This window comes from Carassius carassius, chromosome 10, assembly GCF_963082965.1.
Source record: "Carassius carassius chromosome 10, fCarCar2.1, whole genome shotgun sequence".
NCBI classification, from domain to species: Eukaryota; Metazoa; Chordata; class Actinopteri; order Cypriniformes; family Cyprinidae; genus Carassius; species Carassius carassius.
The window spans coordinates 8,522,245-8,547,330 of record NC_081764.1 but is presented as its reverse complement, the minus strand read 5'-3'; the positions used below and the strand labels follow the sequence as shown (position 1 = coordinate 8,547,330).

At 34.8% G+C, this 25,086-nt stretch overlaps 1 protein-coding gene across 1 annotated transcript in view; it reads right to left on the bottom strand.

Annotated features, from left to right (window-relative positions):
- The window catches only part of LOC132151681 (testis-expressed protein 264-like), an 82,775-nt gene that overhangs the window by 1,545 nt on the left and 56,144 nt on the right, over window positions 1-25,086 (bottom strand). Inside the window, exon 3 of the mRNA XM_059559972.1 lies at window positions 9,316-9,487. Coding sequence (XP_059415955.1) covers window positions 9,316-9,487 — 172 coding nt within the window. The remainder of the gene's footprint in view (window positions 1-9,315; window positions 9,488-25,086) is intronic.

The window sequence follows — 25,086 nt, the reverse complement described above, 5'->3', positions numbered from 1 at the left end:
TATTAAAAATAAGCTAAGAAAAGTTAAAAAACTTAGATTATAAAACTAAAAAATAAAATAAAAAAAATAAATGCAGTTTAAACTCCTGCTGTTACCATTGATAGCCTTTAGGGATCCTTTAATGGCATTTCAGCATCTGAGGGTTACAGTCATTTACTAACAGCAGTATAATTGCAAGAAGCTGTTCTGTTTTCGTGACACACACCAGGTTAGAGTTATAACTGCCAAAAAGCAGGTGAGAGTTATGACTGTCAAAAAGCTAAATATGAGCTAAAAAAAACTCCCCAAAGGCTGTGTTTGAGCCCAATTAAAAAATGAAATCTCCAAAGAGATTTCAAATATTTAACTCAGAATTAAAGGTGAGAAGTCTGTACACAGCTGCAATTCTTGGGAGAAAAAAAATCTAATTAATTACACAAAATGCTAAATTGTTTGGATTAATCTTGCCAAAAAAAACTCCAAATGAAGGCACTACATTAATGTGACAAATAAAGAATTAAATAGACATTACAAAGCAGCTTTACAAATCAACAAATTGATTATTTATATATGATTGACCACAAGCTTAAATCACACACCAAAATCCTTTTGTAAATTAAATTTGTTCTGTGAAAACAGGAAGAAGGGTAATTAAAAAATAGACAAATAATTAAACTGGATTAAGTCAGAAAAAATATTTGGGGCAACAGGCCATGATCTCTTTGTAAAGTGTATTTTAAGAGGGTTATGACTACAAATCCTTGCTAAAACTATCTGAAAAAACTTAAAATGAAAAAAATAAAGGGACTGAATCACAACGAGGATGGAGATGGATGAAAGCGGGAGGGGGAGAGGAAGAAAAGAAGAAAGAGAATTAGAGAGTCTATCTACATTGTGAGTCTAAAACCAACTATTAAAAACTTCCCATTTGGCCTAATTTTTTTAGGCCAGCAGTGAATTTGACCTCTTGTCCCTCCCTGCCAGTATTGTTTTAGATTGAAAGGAAAGACCCCTCTCTCATCTAGCTCATCTCATCATATTAGATATGGCATCTCAATTAAGCAGCAGCTCTTGACTCATTGTGAAGATCTACAGGCAGAAAAGAGGAGCATTGAGGGGAAGACCTTTTCAAACCCCATTAGGTGCCACAACACACCTTATACAGTTTGTGCCCACCACATAAATATGCTTAAATGTCATGCGTTTTAAATAAATCCTCCCTTAGAAGCCTGAATGAATGGTCTTTTTGAATGAATGGTCGGTAATAAACTCCTGTCAAAGGAAAAGCCTACTCAGCTATTTGCAAGATCTATATGCTGGATTATATATATATATATATATATATATATATATATATATATATATATATATATATATATATATATATAATCCAGTCTAATATATATATATATATATATATATATATATATATATATATATATATATATATATATATATTAGGGGTGTAACGATACGCGTATTCGTATTGAACCGTTCGGTACGAGGCTTTCGGTTCGGTACGCGGTACGCATTATGGACCGAACGGTTCGTTGGACTAATTAATTATATTTGGAAAATAATAAAAAAATCGTGAAATATAATGATATGCGTTCAACAAGGTAGCCCAATAAACCAAACGACGTAACAGGCAACGCCCCTGACACCCCCGAAGAAGGAAAAAACACCAACTTATAAGTTTATGTTAGGCTACTCAGTCAGGCGCTCGCTCACTCAGTAATACACGCTGAAGGCTCGTTGCAAAATGGCCAATGCGTTTAACAGACCAGAAATAGAAGATCCTCCAATAACCAACAGGTCTGGTGTTGGGTGCACTTGAATCCAAAGTGCACCCAACACCAGACCTGTTGGTTATTGGAGGATCTTCTATTTCTGGTCTGTTAAACGAATTAGCCATTTTGCAACAAGCCTTCAGCCGCGTACTGAGGCCATCCTTAAAAATATTCTTGTTTGCCGTAACCCGACCGACCCTGTCAATTTAGCACCGACTCAATTTTTTATTTTTTTTTGCTTTTAGTCCGACCGACTTGCCGATTGTAAATTTGCGTTAAGACCGACCAATTATTTTTTTACTCTTCAAACAACTAATAGAAACGCAATAAAATACTATTAATTATATTTAATTAAGTATTGTAAATATATAAATTGCCTTGGCCTACATACAAATGAAGGCTATCTTCTTTAATTTAAAAAAAAAAAACCCTTGACGTCATCTGTGTTTACACGGATGTCACACTGTGGCCTGTGCGTTCGCTTCGTCTCATACTCTCACTCACTGTCAGAGTCAACGGTTCACGCTTGGTAATGATGGCTGCGGCTGCAGTAAACGAAATGTTCGCGGTCACTGTTCAAAGTCATATGGGTTCGGGCACCATAATACATCTAAAATAATTCATTAAAACAGCTCGACACCGCTTAAACTTGGCACAAAGTTCTAGAAAAACTGAGCCCAGATCTTTTCCCATCCCTTCTCCCCTCTCTAGTCTAAAACCGTGACCGTGTCGACTGTCACTTTATGTTCGAAAATCTATTGCACGAATCAACCAAAACAAGTTTCGAAAACGAAAGTAAGAAAATGATTTTAACGACCTTCTCTCGGAGCGCGTCCAGGTTTTTTTTTTTTTTTTGGACAGGCGTCACACAGCAACTGCAGCTTCGGACAAACACGCATAACAGCAAATAATACTTCTGCACAATGTTTCTCTTTTTACAACAGAAATGTGAATTCAGCCGGTATTCAGTCTCATACAGTTTCGGGCTTGAATCGCCTAGGGCTGTCAAAATAGCTGAAAAAACTAAATTCGAATATTTTACTTAAATATGATCAAAATTCGAATTGTATTCGAATTTTAAATGCATAATTTCAGTTAGGGTGAAGAAAAGCTTTTTGCTTCTCTTCTGAGGCTCAAGATAGCACATAGAGCAAATTATTACTGCATGTTTATTCAAAGCATTAGAATACATGACTGTTAAAAAAACATAATATTTAAAATAATGTTTATGAACCAATTATTATTAATTAAGTTGCTTAAAGAACTATAAACAAAACAGCATCGTGTATGTTAAATAATAAAAAGGGCGGAAAACCAGTCACACAGGATACATTTTTTCAGTTAAAAATACGAGATGCAGTGGGATGGGGAACAAAAACCCAACATAAAGTTTTGAGATATTTTTAGAAAATTAAATTAATACATTAATTTTACATGTCTTTCTAAACATGCGGCTCTCTTGTGCGAGACGCGAGTCCAACAGTGTTCCTCTAGAAAATGCGCGAAATATGCGTTCTGTGTGAACGGCTTGGTTTCAGTTTTGATGTAAACAAGATCTTCTCCACATTGATTTTTTTTTCAAGTGGCTTCAACTGGAAAGGCTAACATAACCTTATAATGCAATGACACATATATTGTCATCGCATCTCGTGCGCGTACACGAGGTGAAAGATGAGAAAGCAGATCCTGCGTGTCGAGCTCGTCCGCCTTTGAAAGTTGTGTAGACACAGCTGTGCGCGGCCAGATGGAATGGAACACGCTCATAAGGCAGCTTCCTTAATGCACACCTTAAATTCATATGCGCATTCGAATGTGGATTTTTATTTTAAATTCGAAAAAATATTTTTTTTTGATAGGCTAAGAAAATCGCCTATGCGATTTTTTTGTTGTTGTTAAAATTTAATCGTAAACACAGCCATGTTGAAGCCTCCAGTAAATGTTTTGCATTATGGCAGTCCACTCTGCTTATTGTTTTTCGAAAATGTTGCACTCCTGTTTGCCATTGTGCACGTAACTTCACGCCAATAAATCATCAGAAATATTGGTCTTTACCAATATATTGAATCTTTACATTCCTCCTGCCTGTTGTCCGTGGATTTACCAATATTTGGTGTTATTTGCCATATAAAACTTTAGACATGCAAAATCGATTTTACAATCGATTCAATGAACACTCGTCACTCAAATCAAACAGGATTTTTTTCACAAAAGTGACAACCCAAGAAAGCAAAGTAAACGTTCTCTCATTTGTAGGCTAGGTTGCATTGATACGTAGTGGTGGATACAAGTAAAACATTACCTCATTTTTTTCTCACCTGAAATTCATGCACTAAACATTTTTTCGACAAAGATTTAAATTTGTTTGTGGTCTAGCCTGCATCAAAATGAGGTTTGCAATGATGCACCCGAAGACACGGGTTGAAGACCCAGTCAGTGACGTCACGATATGCTAATTTGTTTAAATTCATACCGACGTCATCACCATCATAAAAATTTACTTTTTTTTTTTTACATTGAAACTTGAAAAAAAAAAATATAGACCGACCTACCGACCCTCTTTTAAAAAAAATTACTGTTACTGCAACCCAAAATATTTTTAAGGATGGCCTGAGTGAGCGAGCGCATACTGTGTAGTGGAAAACGTAGGTTTTAAGAACATGCTTAATGTAATTGAGCCCCGTTACAATATTCCTTCACGAGCCCATTTCAGACAGACCGTAATTCCTGCTTTGTTCCAAAAAACATAAGCCCTATAGAGGACCAATTGAGTAAAAACACACTCAATATAAAGAGTTATAGAGTTCCATATAAAAAGTTACATCTTTGTATTTGTTCATAACTACTACAATAATATAACATTTTAATTTTTTTATAAGGAGCTGTTTTTGTTTTATACAGTATGCTGCTAAGAAAACACCACAGAAGATGGGTAAAGAATAGCTCCATCATTGTTCAATGTAAAAAAAAAAAACCATACTTTGTTAGTTTTAATAAATAAAACATTTTTTAAAAATCAAGGAAATTTATCTGCAAACTTTTTTCTTTTTGCTGTATCTAAAACGTACCGAACCGTACCGAACCGAACCGTGACACCAGTGTATCGTATCGAACCGAACCGTGAATTTTGTGAACCGTTACACCCCTAATAAATATATATATATATAAGTTTCTAGGTTTATTTTCTGAATTGTTGCAATATCGGTACATATAAAATAAGAAAATCATCAAAGAAATATTAAAATAGAAATGAAAATTTATATAGACATATGTATAAGATGACAAAGCTGAATTTTCAGCATCATTACTCCATTCTTCAGTGTCACATGATCCTTCAGATGTCATTCTATTATTCTAATATGCTGAATTGGTCCTCAATTATTATTGGCACCCAATTATCAATAATAATTCTTCTATAATTGTTTAAAACAAGTTTTTGCGGTTTCATATTTTGTGGAAACCTTGATAAAACATTTTTTTCAGGATTCTTTGATGAATAGAAAGTTCTTCGACCAGCATTTATTCGAAATAGAATTAATATGTAACATTACAAATGCCTATACTGTCAATTTTAATGCATCCTTACTGAATAAAAACTATATATATATATGTATATATATTAATTGTATTTACCCCAAATGTTTGACTTGAAAAATGTTTGAATGTTTTGAGCAGGAATCATTACCAAAACTGTTCATCTAAAACCTACTCGGTAGATGGCAGCTTCCTTTCTAAGTCCAAGTCACCACAGCTCATTATAACCTCTCAGCCCGAGTATTTGAAAAACCTTTTAACAACCCAAAAGGGCACCGCTAAGATTAGACTGGGCTTTCTGGTCCTGGTGAATTTGCCTGTACTTGTCCTTCATATTGTGCACAGTGTACCCTTGCTGCTCTGGAGCATCACGACATTGGAATTAGCTCTGTTCACAGCTTGGATGACACCCTCTAAAAGATCATTGTCATAACCGAGAATGGTCATTTGGGAGCACAAAGTGATGCTCAGAGGGTCCCTAATTCACCAGCTCTATCCAGTTTTCCTAATCACTTTCCGGGCCCTAATAACTCACCTTATCGTCATTATCGGGTTCATTTCTAGACAGCTCCCGGCTTGCATGAGTCGCAGAGTGTCATACCACAGGAGATAGACACAAAAGATTAAATATGGAAAATGAGACACTATGGCCATTAACCAGTACAATACGAGCATGATAATAAATATCACAGTGATATTAAACAAGTCACACTCTGAAAATTAACTTCATGTCTTTTCATTGAACACACCATCTTCAGGAGCAGATGAATTTAAATACGTAAAGGGATGTTACGATTTACTCAGATTTTCTCACATTTTATTTATTTTTTTTAAAAAATAAAATTAGATTTAAGACATTATAAATGTATAAAACTAAGGCTTTGCCTGTGCTCCTTCCATTCAGTTAGAGCGAGGCAACCACTGTATTTTAATCATGATCCAAAGAAAGATGTTGCATACATGCTGCATGAGCAGTTTTTAATTAAAATTAGATTGTATAATTCCATTAATTTGAAGCAAAAATAGAATGGTCTGACTTTAACTTTGTGAATTTATGCTACATAAAACATCTGCCCAAAAGATTTAAGTTGCTGTGTGAACATGACATTTCGAAACATAGTTCCCCTTAGAGACACATTGATAAAAACTTCTACCCCCAAATATATCACATATCCTTTTGATATCTCAGCCGATTTGAATCGTCATAAATTTGTCATTATATTGTAAAAAACATACTTTTTTGTTATGTAAAAATTAGTATCTCTTTATTAATCACTTATTGAACACATATGAAGGGCCGCACTCAAATTTCAGTGCACAGTTGAAAAATAAAAATAAAATACAGGTTTGGCACCAACAGGTAGGGAAGACCTTCTAGTAGAATATGCATCCAGGCTCTTCAAATGGTTTGAAATCTCAACAAAGCTGAAGTATATCTTTCCACGGAAAGCCTCTTAAAATCACATTTGCCTGAATTAGTTTCTAAATTGGGTCCAGTGGGATTGTTAGCCGAGCTTCAGGATTTTTGTTCCGTAAAATGTTTCAAACGAAAGGGATTTTGAAAGAGGACAGGACTACGTAATTATAGGTACAGTAAAAGAAAGTGTGTTTTTGAAATTGAAGAAGACTAAATATTCTTTTAGAGGATCTACCAAATGTTTTTATTTATTATGGACTCCAGTGATCTCATACTTTGAAGAGGCCATAACTCTTCCCCTAAAGTAAAATTAATAGAGTATCTAAAAGGCCTCTGCATATTGGAGCAGACAACACAATCCGACACAATGGGCTAACAATGATGTTAACTATTTACTTACTGTTAGTAATATTAGAAATCTGATATTGTAATTTTCAATTTTTTTTTGTGTGTGTGTGTGTTCAGGGGGTGGGATTTGGAAAGTGGAAAAAATGTTAAATCAGGATGAGCATTGTTAACACTGTGTGATTGTTCAATTTTGTTCTTCCATATATATATATATATATATATATATATATATATATATATATATATATAGAAAGTGTGAGGTAGAGTGTAATATATATATGGACACCTATCAATTATAAGGTCCTATCTCCCTTTTTCTAATTAAAATTGAGTTTTGAAATAAGTCTCAACTTATTTACATTATGTAATTTTCTTTCTTTCCTTTTTTTTTTAAGTTGTGTACATTTTGGGACTGATGTATGAAAGAGACTTGTTCCCCATATCCCACTATACTGCTCTGAAAGCAGATAGAACCTTATAAATTCCAAGTTGGCGATGGATGGATAGATAGATAGATAGATAGATAGATAGATAGATAGATAGATAGATAGATAGATAGATAGATAGATAGATAGATAGAATGGGGTATATTATTAATAAAAGAGCATTGATATACATATGGTTCCACTCTCTATTTATATAGCTGAAATGCCCTTAGTGTGAAAGTACAATGTGAACTGAACTTATGCATGTGGTATGAACAAAGGTCACTACACGTTCACAATGCATCCAATGAGCTTGAAATACCTACTCTGAAATCCAAGCACTGATGGATTCATTTCTAAATGCGTAAATGTTAAGTTATTCGGTTCTCGTTAAAGCAGCTAAGAGACAAAAAAGAAAGGAACGGATGGAGAAAGAGAGATGTGCTGAACTGCCCTGCAATCCCCCAAAGAAGTTTGATTCACAACCTGCACTTGTCAGATCCAGCTGAGCAGCTGTGATTGAACAGCCTTTAATTAAGAGAGCTGCAGGCACACACACACACACTCAGAGTTTAGCTGTTGTCCCGCTGGAGTAATGACTCTGTTTAGCTGTGCAGAGCAGAAAACAGCCCTCGGACTTTAGCATCAATCTTCACAGCCATTAGTTTTACTGACCACAGAGTGAATTGTGATCAACTGCCGCTGTGACTGAGCCGCGCTCTTTCATTTTTCTCAGTTTCACAGAGCTTGTCAGCTCACAACAGAGACATAATATGGCAGATAAGGTGTGACTACTGTGCAACTGCTCTGGAATAAATGCACGTGACATGATGAATGAGTCCTCATGAACACATTCATGCAAACACTCACACGCCGTTTTAATATTGCTGGCAGGTTCTGACAGATTTATAACATCTGGGGTGACTGAAAAACTGGACATTGAACATGGCGATAGAATAAGCCATCTGTCTTTAACTGCATAAAGACACCACTGCTGTTTTCCTCTGCTAGACTGTGATATTTCTGAGAAAGTGATGAGAATCAAGAGACTGCTCTTATTGAGAATTGTTATGGATTGATTTTCATGATGCTTGTTTCTATTAATGGAATGTCTGCATTTTTTTCACACTGTAAAGCATGTAATATATAGTATACTGAATGTATCAGAGCCTTGAAATCATGTGCTTTGAATCATACAATTACAATTAATTAATATTAGTGTTATAATAGTATAATAATATTAAAAGAAAATTAATAACATTGCAATTTAATACTAAAATGTTAAATATTAAAATAGTTAAAAATAAATATTTAATTAAAAAAATTTTTTTACTTGAATATTTTAATTTTTTTAAGCAATCTCATACTGATTATTAATGATCATGATGATAATGAACATGATTAATAATAACAACAAATACTAAAACTACTCTAATACATTTCACTGAATATTTTTCTTTTTCAATATGCTGTGGAATGATGCATTTGGACTTTTTTTATTTAAACATTAAATGTTTCCATTTTACTAGATTTTTTTTCTTTAACTTTTTTGAATATTTTAAGAATTGTAATATTTTAAATTAGTTTTAATGTAGAAGACAATATCATCACATCATCAAAAATAATCAAAACAAAAACTATGCAAGACCTCAAGAACTGCATATATGATTTGTTATTACTGTTCTGTTAAAACCTAAAATTTATCTCACAATTTCACAATTAAACAAAGCTCATGCTTAGTTAAAATAGCAGATGAGTAATGAATGAACCTGCATCAATCCTTAACTCTCATCCTTAGACTGGGCCAATGAGTATAGTAACATACCTGCCGCTGACTCTGTGACTTCAGCATCTTTATGCTCCAATGTTTCCTCAGATGTTGTCTTCTCAAGCAGTTCAGGCACACAGAAGTCCTTCTGATTCTCCAAAGGACACATGTAATGGATCAGATCACCTTTGCATATCTCCAGGATTGGGTACGCATTCAGACTCCTTTCCTAAGAAGAAAAAAAGAGAGAAATATGATTAAATGTTGCATACTCACAATGTCACAACTCATGCATTTATACTGCAGTCCTATGCAGTGCTGAAACCACAGAGGAATTAATTAAATTATTTTTTAAATATATAAAGAAATTAAAGAATTTTTCTTTTTTTTGAGCCCATTTGAAAAAAGAAAAAAAAACTTCCTGTATTTTATTAGCTGATCATACACAACTGTAAATTTCTCATGCATTTCAACTCCATCCACAGAGTTTCTATTAAACATGTTAGCCAACCTATAATATTTTTTCCAACATACAACAATAGCTTAGCTATATAAACAAAATTAATGGTGACACCAAGTTATTAGCTCTTTAATACATTCAGTAGTTGTTAGAAACAATTTAGTTATTTCCATCAGTCGTCTTCAGCAGAAAGACTGATTCAGCAGAAGGTGCGAGCAGGACTGTGTGTGGAAAGTGTGCATCAACAAGCAAATACCACACACATCTATACACACTTGTAATCTGTGATGCCTGTGTGTTGTGCATCAACAAAGATTGTCAGCAATTAACCCTTTTTGTATGGAACTGATCAAATCTAGTGTTCTAATCAATACCCTATTTAGGAAAGCTAGAACCTTTTAAAATTAAAACTTTCAGTCCTGCTATCGTACAGTACTAATTATTACTGTTCATTATTGCTTAGAAGGGAATGACACTGTCCTCTTCAAAAGACCTTCGATGATACCCCACCTCATTAGAATCAAACTTAAGTCAGACCTTTCCTGATCAAACACACCAGCCTTATGACAACTTTGCAGCTGGACTAGGCAGGAGTTTACACCAATTAGTCTGATTTTAATGAAGCAGGCTCATAAGGGATAAGACTAAATGCCACTGTTATGATCTGAAAGAACAATGCGAAACAGCAAGCTGATCAGGCTGTTGCGCAAATAAAATTGCGAAGCATGAAATCATGAACTAAAGTTAATACATTTGAGACTATTATTTAGATTCTAGCATGTTTAAGCAAGAGGTCAAACACATTTAGATGTAAATAAACCACTGTCCCTTATCAAACTGAAGTTTGAAATCTTTATTTATGCATTTATGCACAGTAAGCCATACATTAGTTAAATTTTTAGATGTCATATATATATATATATATATATATATATATATATATATATAGTAAAGCTCACATGTAACCAACAACATGAAGCTTATTGTTTCAGAATACATTCAAATAAGAACAGATTTAAAATGTATAAAGTAAGAATATATGAATATTGGATATGACAGCCATTAAACATCATTAAGGTTTCCTTAGAATCAGAATACATGTGCAAAAAATACTTTGCAATGTATGGTAATAAAAATGCAGATGCTATAGCAACATCAGACAGGGCTGCAATATTCTTTTGCACTGTAAATGATTTGATATATATTTATATACATGGAGGATGTTATGTTCCACCGAGCCCTCAGGATAGAACTGTGCTTCCATAATAATACTGCCTCTTCATGCTGAGAGCTTTGTTTTGATACAGTAACGCTGTTTAAGGCCCATAGAAATGACAAGTGCCATTATAAAACAAGGTACAGATGGAAACAAACACATATATGTGCAAATATGCACAGGTGAACCTAAAAGACACATGCCATTCATTAACAGATAACATGATTAGATTTTTAACATCATTTTAAGACATCACATCTACTTACAGAGACAAACCTTTTAAATGGCAAAATGTTAAAGAACCGGAAAACATTAGACTGAATAATCTTTTTTTTTTCTTCATGAAATTTTATGAAATTAAACCCTTTATTTTAGTGTGTTTTTAGTGTGTTTGTTACAGTGTACACTGTACATTCATCAGTGTACAGTGTTATACATTTAAGTACTGAGTTATATCAATTACCTACATTTACTTACTATATGTTTAGGGTTAGGATGAGGGATTGGTTTAGCTGCATGTAATTATAAAAAAATGTAAGTATTACCAAAAAAAATACTGTATAAGGACTAGCTTTATAAAATATATTATATACAATTTATGTATGTATAATTTAACAATTTATTGATATAATTATACATAATTTATGTAACATGTAATAAGGAGAAATTAAAGTGTTACCAAAAAAATAACAAAAATAAACATTTATTGCTTATCTTCAAAACAGGCTTCAAAGTAGGCTTTTTGGCAAAAATGTGACCCTGGACCACAAAACCAGTCTTAAGTAGCAATAGTCAAAAATACATGGTATGGATAAAAATTACAGATATTTCTTTTATGCCAAAAATCATGTTCCATGAAGATATTTTTTTAATTTCCTGTAAAAATATCAAAACTTAATTTTTAATTACTAATATGCATAGCTAAGAACTTCATTCAGGACAGCTTTAAAGACATTTTCTCAATATTTTGATTATTTGTCTATAAAATAAGAATAAGCAAACTGCACAAATCTGTCTGGAATGCTTTAGCTCCTTTACCATCAAGACTGAGCATTAATGTACTATATATTTAGGTAAGTTTCACAACATGTCACTATGATCCTTTCGAAGTTTTCAGTCTCTTATAGTAGTGCCATCTGATTGCTATCCATCAACTGCGTCAACTAGCACTGCAGTAATAACTATCTTCCAGACACCTCATTAGTGTAACAGCTTGTGCTCTCCATCACGGCTCAGAGCGACACTTTCTGACAGACAACAAGCAGTCAGCAGTCCAATATATATATATATATGTATACATATATATGTATACATATATATGTTCACTCTTTTCAAGTTTTAGAAGTTTCTATGATATTCTGCATGGGTTGTGATGATTAGCAAATGCCACTAATACACTAATTCAATAGTCAGTAAGTATCACTATAGTAGTAATATAAAATAAAAGCAAATTGATAACCCTAAAATGTTTACATATCACACACATATAACATATGCTTCTATTATAGGGCACCTGCACCACTGAGAAACCAACATCCATATATAAATAACACCTGGTGGTTCCAGCATCATCCATCTCTCATAGCTCATTTATTATTTTGAATATCTTCATTTCACGTCCATCATAAAAATAAACAAATAAGCAGCCACTAGATTAACCAGACCCATTATAATTGAAATTAAGCTTCCAACATGAACAGTTTTAATTACACAGAGACCATGCTCCATTTTCCTTGTTGCTCTTTTATGCGAAAACACATCCTCAGTGGTGGCCGCTGGGCGAGTGTAACCCAGTCCAATGAGTCCACATGACTCCACTTACCCTGAGCTAGACAGGGTGCAATCAGGAGATAATGAAAGGGAAACATCACCTCCTCAGGAGGATGAAAAGTGTCCGGTTTACCAGAGCAAGCAATCATGAGAGCTCGACTGATGGGGCTCTTTCTGTCAAAGTGAATTCTACAGAACAGTAGCAGACGTTTTGTCAGGACTGTTAACAGCCAAATCCAGTTACAATAGCATCTACTTCAAATTAGAATTAAGCAAGTAATGGTGCAACACACCTCAACCAGCCTAGTGGTTTGCAGTTATTTTAAGATGGTTTAGCCAAGCTAAGCCAAACTGATGTCTAAATGGTTTCTAGTCAACCCAATAAGGATGCACCAATATTAAACTGGCTGAAATAGATTAGTTGATAATAAGTTTCATGTAGTGGGCACTATTTATTATTATCTTTATTTTTGCCATTTTTCATGGTTATTTAGACAGTACAAAGCATACAGAAAGCACTCGAACATCGATCATGTTATGGCAAATTATTAATAAATGGTACACATTAAAAATCTATATTATTTTATCTAAACTAAAATAGAATGCTAAAATGCTAAATACTGTTTACTGTTTAAATGCTATATATAAATGTAGCCATGTTTAGTAGAAAAAAAATTATATTAAGATTTATTTAGATTTTTTAAAGATCACATATAACAGATTGTTTAATTGTTCATTCTTAAAGATAAAATTTACTGAGCATTAGCTGAAGACAAAAGTAATCTGCGTGCAGAGTTAAATATCCAATTTAATCATCTACAGTATGTATCTAATATGAACCTGTACAATAAATAAAACAAATCTCTAATATCAGCCAGTAAACAATATGGTACCGATGCATCATGCATCCATACTATGAAACAATCAAATCAGAGCAGTCCGACCATCTTGGAGACAGCCAATACAGGTCTCTATATTGGTCATATTTAGAGATCAAGTAGAAATGTAATCAATCATTTTAGGCCAAACTTGATCCTGTGACATCCACATAAGCACTACATCTCCAATGTGGCAATAGTTACCCACAAGCATTGGCCCAACTCTATTCATAAAGTGTAATGGTATATAATTTAGAAACGTCTATACATGCTGAAACAAGCTTACATCAAACAGGTCATGATGATTTGATACCTGTCCAAGAGATAAAAGGCTATTTATTCCCCATCGACAGGTGAGATTTGTGCAGAGAAAGTCAATGTCTCCTGATAGATCCCTGTATTCCCGCTATGATTCAACTCAGTCCAGGCCAATTACTCCTTTATAGATCAAGCTGTCTAAAGTGTGTAGCACAGTAGAGAACATGCAGCATGTGAAACAGCTTTCATCTTTAAAGCACTCTCATTAAATCTTTCCAAAAATAAATAAATCAAAATTCACTTCAGGACATGTTAATCTTATGAATGACAGAAACGAAACACGGAGATGGCAAAGTTGTCCCGGGTTCACTCAGGGCTATCACTCTCACGACAGCACAAGAATAGTTTTGAAATCAATTTGAATAAACCTCTACGTTTGCTTTTAAACATTACTTTTCACTTGAGAGTTGAGAGTGACTGAAACAAATGTGTCTCTGGATGACAAGTAAACATAAATAATAATGGAATAACCCTGGAAAAAAAGGCATGAATGAAAAAAGGACAAAGTCTAAAAGGACACCCATTTTCCCTCCCACTAACCAACTGGCATTAAACTACAAAAACCAAGGTAACAAGTGAGGTGTACAAGATGAAATTGTATGTCAGTGCCCTTGTGAATATAAATAGCCTGTTTCATTTTTACACAGGGGTTACAAATATGAGTGTTATAGGGGATCTGTGGGAATAAAAAAAAATCTGGTTAAATACTGATCAAGTGCTCTGAAAAGCGTCCCTGCTTCCTCCATGTTTCATAAGCAAGAACTGTGAAATGAGCAGCCTGTATTAAAACATCAGTGTTGAATCCCTTCCTGTTTGCTGTCAAAGATTGTTGTAATTGTGGTGCTGGACACAGAGATAAAGGGGACGGGCAGAGCATGACAAACTAGACACGTGGAATGCTAGATGAATAAACATCTGCACCAATGGTGACAGAGGACACTCAAGCAGGACTCCACTGCACCGCACAGGAACGTCTGACACAACAAGCCACAAAACATCAATAAAGGCTTGATAAAGCTAAGTATCTTTTAGCTTTCAAAGTCCATGTATGCAAAACTTTATCATATGAAATAAATAATGAGAGGTAAATGGAAAGAAGAGAAAGAGAGCAAGGCAATGTGAGGGCGCCTACAGCTAATTGGTTTTTCTACCCTGCACTACTAATGTTTTCTTAAGAGTAAATTAGCAGGTTAAAAATCAATCAAATGTAATTTGAAAGCCCATTAAGAATTAAACAACATCCAGTAAAACTAAACCAAATCACAAAGCAAATTAAAGGAAAAGAACCAATGAAATATGAGAGCTAATCCACTTGTGTTAACAGATTTAATTGTTCAGCATGCTCACCGTGTCATCAAAAATATGAAATATTTAATTTTTAAGGAGCCCTAAATTAGCTTGTTCCTATAAACATACTGAACAGTGTACTGCACAGCCCTAGAGGAAGTCTGCGAGAGGGAATCCGGGGAAGAGAGTGACAGAAGGGGAACACTCCAGGGAAATGTCGTGACTTTGTTCTTTCAGGCAGCTGCTCCATGGATTTGTCTCCTCCCACAAACAGAATGTGAGGACTCACAGGACTCACAAATGCAACATTTTAGTAGTTGATACTATAATTCTAATAAATTGTCACAGATCTCAATGCCAGTTTTGATAGCACAGCTATTAAATAATTGCACTCTCTCCAACAAGGTTTCAAGTAAACTTCAGAATCAACACTATAAGCTATTTTGACCAATTTCTATATTCGTTCCATTTATGTTCTATTTGTGGTTATGGCTGCCAGGTAAGGCAGATTAATAAAGTACCACTGCACTAAAGTCTGTTCAGGTCAAAGTGGATGTCCTCGAAATAACAACCCACCTGCTCTTTTAACTCTAGTTTGTGATAAAAATTGTTCACAGAGCAGGGAGGAAGTACGCCGCACGATAGGTGTTTTAACAGTTTTTTTTTTTTGAGAACCAGCTTTTTCCAAATAAATAAATACATTTGGTTTCATTAATGATTCCTGAACATCTACATGCTTTTGAAAATGTTAAAGCAACATTTATAAAAACATAAATGAAAAAAATAATTATATGCCATCAAATGTTTTTTTTTAGTATTATTATAATTATAATTTGGATGGGTTATATTGGACTGATTATCGGAAAAAAAAAAAAAAAAAAAAAAAAATATATATATATATATATAAAATTTAAAAAATCATTTAAAAAACTGAAGAATAAGTAACAAAATCATTTTTTTTTTTTTTTTATTATTAATTATCTTAATCATTATTTTTGTCCCATTTTCTAATAAAAATCTAAACATTTAAACATATCTAAACAACCTTAAAACTAGATAATAAATATAGCTTAAGTCAAAATCGAACAAAATGTAGTGTAGTTTATGCTCCTTTTTAAAGATGTTTAGATATTTGTACTGAAAAATAAAACAAACACACTGTTTAATTAGTGCCGTCAAATCAATTAATCGCATCTAAAAAAAAGATTGTGTTTTTGTGTGTATATTTATATGAATATAAATCCACACCTCTGTAAATTTGTAATGGTCGTAGGGCTGTGCAAAATATCGAATGCGATTTTCATGCACATCTCACCAGTAGTAAAGACGTTCCTGTAATTAGAAGTATATCTCCAGCACGTGCGTTCGGATCAGGGTTGCCAGGTTTTTACAACAAATCCTGCCCAGTTGCTTCTCAAAACTATTCCAAAACTAGCCCAATTGCGCTTCGAGGTGGTTCCCCGATAAAAATTGCTTCCCGGGGTTAAAATATAAGTTTTTTAGCAGGGTTGCCTTGATAAAAATTCATTATTCTCTGTCGATAATCAAGACGATATTAGGCTCATTTTCCTATTAATGTATTAGATTATAATAATAATAACTATTATTTTTATTAGGCTGCTTATTATAATTCGGCTTTTAAACTGCCCAGCTATTTCACTTAACTTCACTGCCCGCATTTCACACACACACCTCGCACGCGCAGGAGGATTAGAGCATGTGGTCGGTGAAGTTGTAACGCTTTGACTCGGATAATTCGTTAAATCCATGAAATGAAAGAGATAGAAAACGTCGAGTTGGTGTCCCACACATTTAATGGCTGGTATACGGCAACGCGCTCTTCTCATACATGAGAGATTAACTCTTTCTTGGTGTCACAAATAAAGTAAAATAATTAACAAGGCGGCAGAGAGAATTTATCATCCATAGTGCATGGTTCTCACGTAGTCCTTTTCTTAAAGACTGATCACTTAATTTATAAAACACACTATGTGGTGATGACGTAGAAGGACTACGTGAGAACCACTATGGATAATAAGTTCAATCTGCAGCCTTGTTATTATTTTCATGCACACCGCACTATAATGTGATGCATGCAAAATACAGTTTTGGCCATTACAAAGTCTCCATCCACAAACAGACGTACATCGTCTGCAGATATAAGGTATTTCATTGCACTTTAACAAGTAATCTAAACGGCCTATATACTGTATGTGCAATATATTAAACGAGCCCTCACTAACTGAGTTTAATGCCACAGTTATGTTAGAATGCATCTCATTCTTGTTTCTGTGACGGTGCGTCAGACTCGTCATGAGGCGCGCGGTCCGGAGCGCTGTATGACTGATGCAGCAGTTCAATTCAACTATACTACAAATATATCAACTTACCTGTTTTAAATACTTTATATTTAAATGTTCGTTTATGCCCAATATTAGTGTTTAACTGTTGGACTTTAAATGAAATCTGCTATTGATTTTCACCGTTGACTGATTTTGCAGAACATTTAGACTGATAACTTCCCTGCGCAGATGCGGACGTGCGATATGACAGTTACGTCTGACTATGTATGAACTAGCTGTTTTAAATACAGTATTTTTATATTTAACGTTAGTTAAATCAGTCAGTATGTTTGAAAGTAATTTTTTTTTATTATTGGTGACTCCATAGGCTCTCTCTCGCGCACCTGCGAGGTTTAAAACACCAAATAGTTATGCTATGACAAGAACGAGTCTCTCTCTTGCTCCACCCATGCTCGATAATATTGTGTATCGGCGATATCACAGGCTGACGATATGACCATATCGCCCTATATGACCATATCGCCCAACACTACAATATATTTCGGTCCTAGGTCATTTAGTGACTTATTTACGAGTAAAAGTACTTTAAAATCAATCCTAAATGTAACTGGAAGTCAGTGTAAGGACCTGAGGACTGGTGTGATATGCTCAGATTTTCTGGTTCTGGTCAGAATCCTTTCAGCAGCGTTCTGGATGAGCTGCAGCTGTCTAATGGTCTTTTTGGGAAGACTGGAGAGGAGCCCATTACAAAGTCCACCCTGCTGGTGATAAAGGCATGAACAAGTTTCTCCAAGTCTTGGCTGGAAACAAAACATCTAATTCTTGCAATGTTTTTTAGATGATAGTATGCTGATTTAGTTACTGCTTTGACATGACTACTGAAGCTAAGGTCTGTCTCCAGAATCACACAAGATTCCTGACTTGATTTTTATTCAAGTCAATTCAATTCAAGTTTATTTGTATAGCGCTTTTTACAATACAAATCGTTACAAAGCAACTTTACAGAAAATTATGTTTCTACAATATTTAGTAGTAGCTAGTAGTTTGTGCACGTTTGACAGGATTTTAGAAAAATAAAAATAATAATAATAATACAAGACGTAGTCAGCTAGATGATGAACGATCAATATTATTAATTAATAGTAATTATATGATGCAGTCACACATGTAGCAATAATTGTTAGTTCTGTTTGTTGATTCAAGGTTAGGATCATCTGGGGTCCTCTGAGGGTCAGCATCATCTCTTCTCAGGTGTTCTGGATCCAGACTGGAGCTTGTGTAAATCCTAGTTACCACGGGATGTAAATCCCGTGGCAAAACATAGAAACAAAATAGAGACATCATTAGCATAGCTGCTGATCCAACAAAGTAAAATTAGTTTAACCCAAGCTAAAGAATAAAAATGCAGTTGCAACTACACTCACAATTTAAGAGATACATTATTCGAATGCTTGGCGAAAGAGATGCGTTTTTAATCTAGATTTAAACAGAGAGAGTGTGTCTGAACCCCGAACATTATCAGGAAGGCTATTCCAGAGTTTGGGAGCCAAATGTGAAAAAGCTCTACCTCCTTTAGTGGACTTTGCTATCCTAGGAACTACCAAAAGTCCAGCGTTTTGTGACCTTAGGGTGCGTGATGGATTGTAGCGTGGTAGAAGGCTAGTTAGGTACGCAGGAGCTAAACCATTTAGGGCCTTATAGGTAAGTAATGATAATTTGTAACTGATACGGAACTTAATAGGTAGCCAGTGCAGAGACTGTAAAATTGGGGTAATATGATCATATTTTCTTGACCTGGTAAGGACTCTAGCTGCTGCATTTTGGACTACCTGTAGCTTGTTTATTGACGAAGCAGGACAACCACCTAGAAGTGCATAACAATAGTCCAGTCTAGAGGTCATGAATGCATGAACTAGCTTTTCTGCATCAGAAACAGATAACATGTTTCGTAGCTTGGCAATGTTTCTAAGATGGAAGAATGCAGTTTTTGTAACATTGGAAATATGATTTTCAAAAGACAAATTGCTGTCTAATATAACACCCAGATTTCTGACTGTAGAGGAAGTAACAGTACATCCGTCTAGTTGCAGATTGTAATCTACAAGATTCTGTGTGGTGTTTTTTGGTCCAATAATTAATATCTCTGTCTTATCCGAATTTAATTGGAGAAAATTATTTGTCATCCAATCTTTTACATTTTTAACACACTCTGTTAGCTTAGATAAATTGGGAAGTTTCATCTGGTCTCGTTGAGATATATAGCTGAGTATCATCAGCATAACAGTGGAAGCTAATTCCGTATTTTCTAATAATATTACCAAGGGGCAACATGTATATTGAAAATAGAAGGGGACCTAGGACGGATCCTTGTGGCACTCCATATTTTTTAAGTATGTAAAGTAAACATTTAAGTAAACAAAATGGTAGCGATCGGACAGGTAGGATCTAAACCATCTTAGAGCCTGCCCTTGAATACCTGTATAGTTTTGTAATCGATCTATGAGTATGTCATGATCTATGGTGTCGAACGCAGCACTAAGATCAAGTAAGACTAGAAATGAGATGCAGCCTTGATCTGACGCAAGAAGCAGGTCATTTGTAATTTTAACAAGTGCAGTTTCTGTGCTATGGTGGGGCCTGAAATTCTTCATACAGATCATTTTTATGCAGGAAGGTGCTCAATTGAGCAGACACAACTTTTTCTAAAATTTTAGACATAAATGGAAGATTTGAAATAGGCTTATAATTTGCCAGTACACTAGGATCTAGTTTTGGTTTCTTAATAAGAGGCTTGATAACCGCCAGCTTGAATGGTTTTGGGACGTGACCTAAAGATAACGACGAGTTAATGATATTGAGAAGCGGTTCTTCGGCTACAGGTAACAGCTCTTTTAGTAATTTATTGGGTACAGGATCTAATAAACATGTTGTTGGTTTAGATACAGTGATAAGTTTATTTAGCTCTTCCTGTCCTATATTTGTAAAGCACTGCAGTTTATCTTTGGGTGCGATGGATGAAACTGAAGTGTTAGACGCTGTAGAATCTACATTCACTATTGTATTTCTAATGTTATCTATTTTATCAGTGAAGAAATTCATAAAGTCATTGCAATTTAACGTTGGTGGAATATTTGAATCAGGTGGCGTCTGGTAATTTGTTAATTTAGCCACTGTGCTAAATAAAAACCTTGGATTGTTTTGGTTATTTTCAATGAGTTTGTGGATATGCTCTGCCCTAGCAGTTTTTAGAGCCTGTCTATAGCTGGACATACTGTTTTTCCATGCAATTTTAAAAACTTCCAAGTTAGTTTTTCTCCATTTGCGTTCAAGACTACGAGTTACTTTCTTGAGAGAGTGAGTATTACTGTTATACCATGGCACAGTACGTTTTTCTCTAACCTTTTTCAATTTGATGGGGGCAACGGCTTCTAATGTATTAGAGAAAATAGTGCCCATGTTGTCAGTAATTTCGTCTAATTCATGTGTATTTTTGGGTACAAATAGCAGTTGAGATAGATCAGGCAGGTTTTTTTGCGAATCTGTCTTTGGTGGCTGGAACAATAGTTCTGCCCAGACGGTAACGCTGAGACATATAGTTAATATCAGTTATACGCAGCATGCACGATACAAGGAAATGGTCTGTAATATCATCACTTTGGGGTACAATATCTATAGCAGTAAGATCGATTCCATGCGATATAATTAGATCTAGTGTATGATTAAAACGATGAGTGGGCCCGGTGACATTTTGCTTGACTCCAAAGGAGTTTATTAGGTCAGTAAACGCAAGTCCTAATGTATCATTTGCATTATCAACGTGAATATTAAAATCTCCCATGATTAGCGCCTTATCAACTGTAACTAGAAGGTCTGAGAGGAAATCTGCAAATTCTTTTAGGAATTCTGTATACGGCCCTGGTGGTCTATACACAGTAGCCAGAGCAAGAGATACATTAGATTTCTTTTGCATGTCTGACAGTGTAACATTAAGCAGAAGTATTTCAAAAAAGTTAAACCTGTATCCTGTTTTCTGGGTAACATTGAGAATATCACTATATATTGTTGCAACACCTCCACCACGACCAGTCTGACGGGGCTCATACTTATAACAGTAGTTTGGTGGAGTAGACTCATTTAGACCAAAATAATAATTTGGTTTTAGCCAGGTTTCAGTCAAGCAGAGTACATCAAAACTATTTTCTGTGATCATTTCATTTACAATAACTGCTTTGGGTGTGAGTGATCTAATATTTATGAGCCCAAACTTTAAAAATTGTTTTTGTTCATTTACTTTACATTTTTCTGGTTTAATTACGATAAGATTTTTTCTAGATCCTACATTATATTTTGACCTCACTATTCGGGGAACAGACACAGTCTTAATAGATTTTTAGTTGTTTGACTCCTAGAGTCAAGGTATGCATTCACCTTGAGAACTTCATCTTTGTTTCCAAATGCAATGACTTCAGTTTTTTCTTTGTTTAACTGAAGAAAGTTCTGACACCTCCAACTATTAATTTCATCAATGCATTGGCAGAGGGAGTCAATGGGGCTGTAGTCATTTGGAGATAAGGCTAGGTAAATCTGGGTATCATCAGCATAGCTGTGATAGGCAATTTGTTCTTTCTCATTATTTGACTTATTTGATTATAGTTATAGTAGTTAAACTTTAGCCCAATTCTATAATAAGGGGGTATGGCTGGCTCCGGCCATGTTTGGAAGCAAATCCTCAAGATTAATCGATTAGCACGGTTTTTAATAAAATCATTTCTTACAATTTCCAACCCTACGTACGGAGCCAAAGAATATTTTTCTTTTGTGAAGCAGCTCTTTTCAGCAAACACACATATATATATAGTAAGCAAATCTGGTAAGCAAATCTGTATTCATCCTTTAAATCATTCATTCATAAGGAACTGCGACTATACTCTATGGGAGCAGAAGGAGGAGATGAGCATCATGAACAGAGAGCGACTAGACATACCCATCAAAAGTGAGTGAGAAAAAGGTGGCCTATCAGTCATCTGAGGCATAATAAGACAAGAGGACAGCAGCTGACAGCACACGCATCTACTTGTGAGACAACAAATGAGGGCGACAGTCCACTGAATAATGAGGAAGAGGTCAGAGAGAGGAGGAGAAAGATACTTCAGGGAAGAGAGAAAGCGAGGGGCCATTTAAGCCTCCTATAAAGTGTGACAGGAAGTAGCTTCAAGACTATAGCAACAGCATGCCCACTTCCTTTGCCCAGGAGCTTCAAATGCAAGGTCTGATCATCCTTGCTCGCAAGCTCTTCAACTTATAACAAATAACCCTACCTATTTTTAGACCAGCGATTGCTTACAAGGATCCCTGGGCAACATACAGATGCTGGAATTTATACATCCACAAATCACAGTGACAATTGGCAACAGTCCCCAGAGCCCTTCCTCCCCTGCCTATTTACTTTCATACGCTCACACACTCGCGGACACACGGATCTGTGAGAACAGAAGCAAACTCCATTTCACACCTCCGGTGCGGTTCAATTCCGACCATCCCTTGTGGTCGCACGCTTGAAGAGGGCTGTATTTTTATCTTACATGATAACACCTTTATTCTCCCCCCTCCATCCGCGCAGGCATGTCCAAACCAGCCACAGAGTTCTGAAAGTTTTCTTTTTTTTCCCCATACAGAACAAATGAACACACTCGGGACAGAGTGTGCATCTTTGTGAAGCGTGTCTGGGTATGAGTGGGTGTGCACTGCGTGTACCCTGCCGATCGATACGCCACGTTTTCCTGATGAACAGTAATTGTAGGGACTTAGTCTACAGCGGAGCCCAAGTCGACACAGAAGTCCTAAATTGATTGGCTGAGCTGGGGGAGAATGTAGCCAATCAACACTGATCTAACAGTCACAGTTCATTACTTTTGTAAATCTAAGTGGATTATTCTGCTGTTGTTTAAAGGGATGAATCTCACAAAGTAAAGTCTCAGTCATATTTAAGTCTAAAATCAAAAGGATCAAAATAGCAAATTATATTTTTAAAATTGCAACATTTTCCAAACAAATTTAATGACAATCAAACACCCTTTAAACTGTCTTTACTAATTATTTAAAAAGGTAATGAAAACCATGGTGTCTGGATTAATATATGTAAAAATATTTTTACAAATTAATGCGACAAGTTAATATATATATATATATATATATATATATATATATATATATATATATATATATATATATATATATATATTTTTTTTTTTTTTTAATGTTCATAATTGCAAGTTATGTTATTAATGTGTTAAGTCTAATGGGGCTTTATTTATTGAGTCAAAAAGCAAAAATACATTTATTAAAATAGTTAAGGGACACTTAAAAGTAATCAGCATGATAATAGTTAATTAAAAAAATTTTCTTTTTGCTAAATAGAATTAATCTATTTACATATATATTCCTCTCATTTTACGATAAACTCATATTTCTTGACACTATTCATGAGGTTCATCTACACTGAAAAAGAATTGGTGTAGGATTCATTTTGAAACAGTTTTTACTAGGGCTGTGAATCTTTGGGAATGCAGCGATTCGATTCGATTACGATTCATAGGTTTTCGATTCGATTCAATAACGATTTTTGCAAATTTAGAACGATTCAATTCGATTCGATTCACAATTAAATTTGATTCGATTCGATTATAACGATTCGATTCTGCATTCTTTAAGTGCATTCACGGGATTATTTAAATGCTTCTACTAAATTATTTAAATGCTTAGTCAGGGGGCAAATTACAGTAGCATTTATGGTTAGAGAACCATAGGTTAGAAAAAAAAAAAAAAACTTTTGTCCATTGTTAAATGCTAGTTTAATGATGCGACATGGCATGCGTAAAAATGTATGTAAGCCAAGTTTTTAAAAAAGAGCTTAAAGAGTATTGGGCCTAAAAAAAAAAAAGTTTGGTTCCGGTTGGTTGTCAGTTGAGGTTATTGGTCGGTAGGGATTTATTTCTTTTTTAAATTTTTTTTTTTTTTTCTCCAGTGGCAGTTTTACACACACACACACACGCGCGCTGATTTTAAATGTGTGTACCGGTACTTTTACGACAGTGATTCTGTATTCCCGTTTAAAGTCTGTTGTTGCCATAGACACGCAAAACGCACACACACACACAAAAAGCCTTCGCGGGAGTTTGACAGGCGATCTCATAGTAGATTAACATGGAGGATTTGAACTTGAAAAACGGAGTGTACAGACATCTTTTTGTAGTCAAACAACATTCTTTGTTATGCTCATTTATGTGGTTTATTTGATTTTGATGCTATGAATTAACTAGAAGCAAGAGACGATCAGTTAGTTTTAACTGATGATCTAACTTACAGCAATCTGTTCGACACATTCAAGAGCCACAAAACGGTATTTATTGTTTACATTTCTTTAAAAAATGAACACATTTGAAAGGTGAAATAACCAAATGAGACTTTGTTTCATATTAAAAGTAAGCTGGTAATGTTAATGTCCTGTCTGTCAGCATGTTGTCAGTGCCCTCTCTGTTCCGCGATATATTGTTGACTCCCCCCCCCCCCCGTGTTTCTCTTAATGTTACGATTTCC